Source organism: Centruroides sculpturatus, unplaced genomic scaffold (assembly GCF_000671375.1).
Source record: "Centruroides sculpturatus isolate CEXI.00-Female unplaced genomic scaffold, Cexi_2.0 scaffold2183, whole genome shotgun sequence".
Taxonomy (NCBI): Eukaryota; Metazoa; Arthropoda; class Arachnida; order Scorpiones; family Buthidae; genus Centruroides; species Centruroides sculpturatus.
In genome coordinates this window covers 52227-60428 of record NW_019386370.1, presented here as the reverse complement: position 1 = coordinate 60428, position 8202 = coordinate 52227, and the positions used below count along the sequence as shown (strand labels likewise).

The 8202-nt window shown below is 32.2% G+C and overlaps 2 protein-coding genes across 2 annotated transcripts in view; one reads left to right on the top strand and one right to left on the bottom strand.

Annotated features, from left to right (window-relative positions):
* LOC111614706 overlaps positions 1-2322 on the top strand; it is a 3892-nt gene extending 1570 nt beyond the window's left edge. Inside the window, exons 2-6 of the mRNA XM_023356073.1 lie at positions 907-1063; positions 1157-1239; positions 1809-1943; positions 2023-2243; positions 2293-2322. Of these exons, the coding sequence (XP_023211841.1) occupies positions 907-1063; positions 1157-1239; positions 1809-1943; positions 2023-2243; positions 2293-2322 (626 nt within the window). The remainder of the gene's footprint in view (positions 1-906; positions 1064-1156; positions 1240-1808; positions 1944-2022; positions 2244-2292) is intronic.
* A 208-nt stretch (positions 2323-2530) lies between these two features.
* On the bottom strand, positions 2531-4919 carry LOC111614705 (protein ALP1-like). The gene is made up of 4 exons (XM_023356071.1): positions 4864-4919; positions 3800-3901; positions 3249-3378; positions 2531-3178 (listed from the first exon to the last, which is right to left on the bottom strand). The coding sequence occupies exons 1-4, from the start codon at positions 4917-4919 to the stop codon at positions 2531-2533; spliced, it is 936 nt and encodes a 311-aa protein (XP_023211839.1).
* Positions 4920-8202: the final 3283 nt, after the last annotated feature.

Here is an 8202-nt window from a genome sequence, read left to right as displayed (position 1 = left end):
CTGCCAGCCCATTTCTACAAACAAATATTATATTTTTAATTGTGTTGGGATTGTCACCTGTGGACATTTTAAACTGTTTTACATATTCGTGCAGAGGCATAGCCTCTAAAGAAAGGTTGTCTCTGCAATGGAAATAGTTGTTCCTGGTGATTAGACATAACAAGTAAACTTGGACTCGTATCCAGATGAATTTTATGTTTTATTAAAATGTAATTCTGCCAGCCCATTTCTACAAACAAATAAATACATATTAATTTTAATTATATGAAAATAATCGCACAATATTTTATTATAACCACATTATGTATCTTATTACAAATTTCTATACTATACGTGAAAAAAAATCGCTATTGCATATTAAAATATTAGTGATGGAGTGGAAGCGCTGTATTGTTAGCATCCAGAAAGCCAGATTTGAGCACGCACTTTACAGAGCAACGACCTCGCCCGGTTTAGGGCTGTTTCACACTATGACCGACTAGACCGACTGGTTCGACTCCAAGTCGTGTTGCCATGGCAACAGCAGTCTGCCGACCGAGTAGTCGTCCCAGTCGGACAGATTTGAAAAGTTAAATATTTGTAGTCGGGTCGGAGCAGTCGGTGAGCTACAGCCAATGAGAGCTTTAAGCTAGAACCAATCAGAGTTTAGATTTATACAATATACGTCGAAGTTAGAAAATGGCGGAAAGTATGGATTTCTCGGAGTGTTTAATAAACAAAGTCAGAACATATCCGTGGCTTTACGATATTCGGCGAGCGATAAAGACAATATAAAAAGAATAATTCTTGGACGGAGATTTCCAAGAAACTAAAAGTTGAAGGTACGTGATTGACTAATCTAATAATCTAATAATGACGAGATATATCTAATAAGTTATCACATTGTAAATGTAAAATATTTTTCAGAATCACTAGTGAAGAAAAGGTGGCAGAATATCCGCGACCAATATAGACGAAAAAGTAAAGAGGAGAATCTTCCTAGTGGTTCTGGAGGTCGCAAGAGACAACAATGGGCATATTTTAATATGCTCTCGTTTCTGCGACCAGGCATTGAACAAATAAAGTAAGTTATCTTAGATAATTATTGTATAAATAATCAGATATTTATTCAATTTTTATAATAAAAAATACTTTATCAAATATTTTATTTATTAAGCACAATAAGTAATTTTGTTGAGGAAAAGGAATCTTCCCAAAATCACATAAATCTGGGAGAAGCAAATACAGGAAATAATTCAGGTTTGTTTTAAATATATCCTCTTACTTGACAATATTAAGAAATTAATGTTTGATTCTACAGTTTCTAGTAATTAAAAATTTAATAATCCCACAATAGATATCATACAGAGTATGGTAAAAATTAGTTTTAGGAAATAAATGTGTACCTAGACAAATGATGTAAAATTAAATTTGATCTGAGCTTAATTACTGCTTATAAGAAAGATATCAGTTTTATTATTTTTATAAAACTAGAATTTATCAATTATATATTAAAGTTTTTTCTGTGTATCTGCTAATTAAAACAGTAAAGTACATTTGTTTAATAGAATAGATAAATGTACATTGAAACATTTATATATGAAATAACATTCTTCATATCCTGCCCATTTATGCAGAGAAAAACTTGTTTACTGAATTTTTTTTTATTTGGGTGAAAAAATTACAACAAAAATTTAAAGTTTATTTGATTAGATAGTTTTACTCAGTATGACTTCTATAAGCATTTAAAATATAACTATTTGCATAGTACATGCTCACAGCATTTATCTTAAAAATATTAAATGTATATTTTACTTTAAATTTTATAGAAGACTCAAATAAAGAAAATGTAGAGTCTAACACATTTGAAATGTCCTGCCCAGATACCATTTTAACCGTAGAAAACAATGACATAGATGACTGCTTAAATACTTTCACTTCAGCTTCAAGTTCAAGTGGCTTAAGTAAGTAAATATAATTTAATTTTATCATTTTTTACATTATAAGTTTTCTTTTTCTATAAATGATAAATTGTAATTTCAGATGGATGTAACAAAAAGAAAAGAAAAAATGATTGGGAGAAGGAATTATTCGACCTACTTAAAAGTACAAATACTCCCATAGTGGAAACTAAACATGATAGTGATTATTATTATTTCATGTCACTGACAGAACGTTTCCGCGAAATAAAATGTAAAAAAAAAATAATTTACGGAAAAAAATTGAAGAAGCCTTTGAAGAAGCAGAGGAATCGGAATAAAAAAGTTTATTTTTATATGTAAATAATATTTTATTTTTACGGTTTTTTACTAGAATAATTTATTTATACAATTCTGGAGTTGATCCTCTTGTTACAACTTCATTCTGCCAAGGAAGTCGACCTTGTTCGCTCATAAAAAAGTCTTGATATAATTCGCGAACTTTCTTCGCAAAACTACCACTATTTTTAAAATAGCATGTAGTAATGTCTGTCATTGCTTCATTTGTATCTGTTTCATTACGCCACTGACCGGGATTTCTTTCACCATTAAATCCTTCAGAATCCACATAATTACTGGTGCACATAATTACTGGTGCAATAAGCACCTTCCTGGGACAAACATCTTACATCACATGTCCTGAGGTAATTATGTAGGCATACTGTTGCCTGTACAAATTTTATGACGTTTTCAGGATTAGCATTAATAATATTTTTATATATGCGCCACCTGGCTGCTAATATCCCGAATGTATTTTCAATTATGCGTCTTGCACAAGACAAGCGATAATTGAAGACTGCCCGTTCAAGAGGTAGATTTTTACCAGGGTAAGGACGTAATAAGTTTGGAAGGAGAGGAAAGGCCTCATCCCCCACCAAGCAATATGGAACCTTAACATTTGACCCTGCCAATTTCTCATCTGCAGGAAAATCCAATTTTTTTTGTTCGATTAATTTTCCAAATACAGAATTACTAAACACCCCTCCATCACTACAGATACCGGGTGCACCTATCTCAACAATTGTAAATCTGTATTCAACATCACATGCAGCCATCAAAATAATGCTATTCGTACCCTTGTAATTATGATAGACGGTACCAGAATGTTTTGGTTGCTGAATAACAACATGTTTACCGTCTATTGCTCCTAAGCATTGAGGAAAGTTGGAATACATATTAAATTTTTTGCTGATTTGTATAAAATCTTCTTTATCAGGAATCTGAAATAATAACATTGTTAAATTTGAAATGATATATTCTTTAAAAATTCATGAAAAGTATAATGTTTACCTTCAAATATTCACTAGAAAACACGGTCCATATTGCATCACATACTCGTTTCACTATATTATGTGTTGTCGAAACACCAATGCGATAATTTAATGCACATATTTGTTGTTCTCCTCCATGTGCAAGAAATCTGTTTTGTTAACCAAGAAAAAATTGAATTAATAAAAAGTTACAAAAATTAAACTACTATTTAAAATTAATATGCAGTTCAATTAACCTGAAGAATTTAAGATGATAATGTCTATAAGGAAAATCTGAAATACTATTTTCCTTACAGGCAACCTTATCTAGAATCTTAAAGATTAAGATTTTTCAGATTCACTGGTTAGTTCAATTGTAATTATTTGAAATGTAATACAGAAAAATTGCACTAACCAGTATTATTTGTAAGATCTAATCCACCTGACTTATTTTTTAAGCATGTTAAATAAAAATTATAGTTATAGAAATATGTTATATTTATTTTAGCAAAATAAATTGTAACATATACAAATACTTTGTTTTGGAATTATATAGATATTAAAACTTGATTGTAAAGCCTTGATACAAACCTTAATGTCAATGCAAGTTGTTCAGCAGGTGATATGCTTTTCCTAAAAGTTATATTTTTAGTTGTAATTAGTGGTCCAATTTTGCTCAACAATTCATCAAATCTAAAAATACAAATAAATATTATTGAAAGTCATTCATAAATTCAATTTTCATCTGTTATGTAATTTTGACATTACAGAATTTTAATTTTTTGTGAAAATTTTTAGCCATTCTTCTGAAAGAGAATAAGAATTTCTACAGTTTTTTTCTAATGGAAATTTTATCTGGCTTGCATGAAATGTGTATTAATTAAATAAATTATAATAGTGTTTCTAAATTTTGAAGTGGATTGTTTTGGTATATAAAATTATTTTAGGAGTGCAATATAAAANTGGGCCAATTTTGCTCAACAATTCATCAAATCTAAAAATACAAATAAATATTATTGAAAGTCATTCATAAATTCAATTTTCATCTGTTATGTAATTTTGACATTACAGAATTTAAATTTTTGTGAAAATTTTTAGACATTCATCTGAAAGAATAAGAATTTCTATAGTTTTTTTCTAATGGAAACTTTATCTGGCTTGCATGAAATATGTTTTAATTAAATACATTATAGTAGTGTTTCTCAATTTTGAAGTGGATTGTTTTTGTGTATAATTTATTTTAGGAGTGCAACATAAAAAAAAAACAAATTTTAACATTACAAAAACATTCTTCAATAGTTTATGCAAATGAACTAACATTTATAAAAATGCTATATTATAGAACTAACTAAATCATTTAGCANTTGTGTATAATTTATTTTAGGAGTGCAACATAAAAAAAAAACAAATTTTAACATTACAAAAACATTCTTCAATAGTTTATGCAAATGAACTAACATTTATAAAAATGCTATATTATAGAACTAACTAAATCATTTAGCAAAATATTCTGTTAGTAGAATTATTCAATCTTTACATTTGAGTAGTTTGTATATAAACTCGTATCTCAGATTATACACTAAGGATTTATTAGATTAAAATAAGATTGAAATAAATATAAATAAAACATGGAATGCAAAAGTGTCAAAACTTACCTTTCTGGGCTCATCCTGAAATACATATAGTATCCCGATTTATCACATATCCGCATTTGCTGTACAAGACTTCTATATTCGCCCTTTTCCTCTCGCTCCAATAAAATAGGACGAACCCAATGCTTTTCTTTTCGTGCTGAACTTCTTATATATCAGTAAAATTGTTGCACTTCTCTTTATTTCTGTCATAAAGTGTTTGACACCTTCGACATCGTTATTGATGATGCACTTGTTTAAGCTTATTAAAAGTGTAATGTACTTTTTTCTCGCAAATTTTAAAAATTTGCTATCAAAACGTTTATCAAAGAGGTTCGTTAACTGCCTATGACCTCTGTGCTGTTTATAAAATATTGCAATGGATATTGTTGCCAAAGATATGGCCTGACGATAAATTGTAGCATATTCAGAACTACAATTTCTAGATACGAAAGAAATATGTTTTAAAACAATTCGAAATGCACAATCGCTTTCCATGAAGGCCATGTTTTCTGTTACATTGAAAAACTTACCATGATTGGCTAGTGTATTAATCTGTAACACGCTTTCCGATTGGTCCTTACGAGTCGGCCACCGACATATAATCGTACTCAGTGTGAATGCTTTTACTACTAGTCGGTCCGATTATAAAACCGGTCGGGTCGGACCAGTCGGTCCAGTCGGTTATAGTGTGAAACAGCCCTTAGCCGGTAAAAGTCTAGGACCTCGGGTGGATGCTACACGTATACCGCATCCAACTTTATCCAGGGCAGGTTCTGAGCCGTTAGCCGCACGCCCGCTAGATATTTGGCCGCCCTCGCCCGATTATGTGAATAGCGAGTAGATTTATAACTTATAACCGATAAGAATTTACTGGTATGTTTTTACAATAGTTCCGTATAGTTGACAAGAGTTTAAAAAAATCCATTAAAACATTTGATATTTTTATTCTGCTCTCTCCTCTTATATTACTTACGGATTTCAATGTTAAACCAGTAATATTACGATTTTGTATAGCCCATTGGATGTAGAAAAAAACGTGTGCAATTTTTCTATAATGTTAAAAAATTAACTGTTACTTTGGCAGCATCATTTACAACTAAATTTAATAAATTAGAGAGATGCACGAGGTACGGTAAAAGCTTTAGAATTTATTTTCCTTAAATTTACGGTTTACGTATCTGTTGTCATAGAAATTTGTCTTTCCATTTTTTCCCCGAGACTACAAATATTCGAGTACAAAGTAACTGGTTTCGACTTATTTCTACTTAAGAATTGTTAAATAATTAAGCGATTAGTGAATTGGGAACATAAACAAAACCCTGATGAAAGAGCTGGAATATTACTTAAAAGCTTAACGTCTTAACGGAACCAATCTCTGCCCACCGGTGGCCGAGTGGACTCCGTCTCCGCTTAATAGTGGTGACCAGACCCTAAACACTGGAGTTCGATCGGAGGGGGGGTTCGAGCCTCACTCGGACGAGCTGGCAGCTGGAGTTTTTCCGGGTTTTCCTCCTTGCCAGTGACGCCTGAATAGGGGTTAGCTTTCCCTCCAAGTCCTCCCGGAAGGCATTCTCGCGGGGGTCGTCTCTTATAAGGCCGGGTTTGGTCGCTTAAATAAAGTGACCTCTTCCCTGTCTTCCTCGGATTGGTCGTCTTCTATAAGACCACCTCTTCCTCTCTGTTTCTTCCGGAGTAAAAAGCGCTAAGCTGCGGCACTTGTCTATCGACAATGAAATAAAATGGAACCAATCTCTAGCTGAGTACAGTAGGGACTGATTTCTTCGTAATATTAGACATAATATAAACAGAAACTTTTCCAGTTCAACGAGAGTGAACGAAAAGTTGTAAATTTTGGAAATTTTCGTGGACTCCTAGTCCTATAACGAATTAGTTAGAAAACAAACGAGGAAAAATCTATTAAGTTTAACATATTTAGATTTTTACAGCTATGGTCAGTGGCGGCCTTAAGGCTGCTATACACCATGGGTTAATCCTTTGAGGCTGCCTGGCCTTGAGGAACTTTTGAATTTCCTATCGCCCAAAAACGAAGAAAACCTCTCAGCAGAGGGTGGGGCAGCTTGCCCCGGGCGCCACTGGCAGAGGGGAGCCTAATGGTTTCCAAGAATAACAAAATTTGTTTCTGGAGGGGGAGGGGGCGCCAATATAGTGTCGCGGCCCGGGTGCAGTTATGTTCGCTACGCCATTGTGTTTATTATTACGCCACTGATGTTTATTGGCAACAAATTCTATTAAAACTCGCGGGAAAAAAGTATGCATAGAAGTCTATGGTGTAAATAGTAGTAGTAGTGGTTTGGGTAGCACTGATCACAAAATTAATTTTTCATACGAATAATTTTTTAATGGAATTATTTCAGATCACAAAATTAATTTTTCAAGAGAAATCTTGGGCTATAGATTATGTTAAAAAGCATCAATTATCAGCGAAAGACAATGGCAAGTCGATTTTACTACCAAAAAAATTCATGGATTAAATTTTATAGACGAATATATATTAATAATTCTCAACCACATCCGATATTAGTACAAATTGTAAACATTATTATCGCAAATTAATTTTATAATTTAATAATTAAAAAGAATTTATTAAACTTTGTCTTATTTTAAGTTGTCATGTTTTAATTTACTTGGATATTAAAACAATAAATTTTTTAAAATGTAGAAGAAAATGATAAAGAGTATCAAGATGTTTTATGAAAACGGAAGAAATGAATTGAGAAGTTTTCTAAATATTAAAATTATTTATAATTTTAATTTACTCAAGAAATTTTTGATCCGAAAATAATTTATAACCTGAAAAATTAATTTATTAGGTTATAAATAATAAAAGTTAATAAGGTTATAGAAAATAATTCTTCCAAACATTCACGAGACATTGTTCTCACACACGTTTAGGTCGGCCTGCGCAGTCTGACACTGCGCCAGGAAAATCAAATGGTTTTCCAGTTCTACTCAGGTGGTCGGTACAGGTCGCCGAAGCTGTTAAAATTTTCCCCCCACACATCCAGGAATGACTCAAAATCAGGCATGCATGGTTACTCCTTTGAGAATTAACCCATGGTGTATAGCAGCCTTTAGGGGGTGGCGAGCAGGGTAATCGCTTGGAGCCTCGCTCTTAGAGGGGCCTCGCGCAACAACCAAGTAGAAAAAAGTTGATATTTAAAACTTTTTATTTTATCTTTGGCTATTAGTTATAACAATAAAATAAATTTAATTTATAATACAGTATATATTAATATTAATAAGTGCCTACTATTTCAATTCACATACTTTGCACAAAGGACAAGGGCCTCGCAAAGATCTGCCGCCCAGAGCCTCGCAATGGATAAGGCCGCCGCTGCT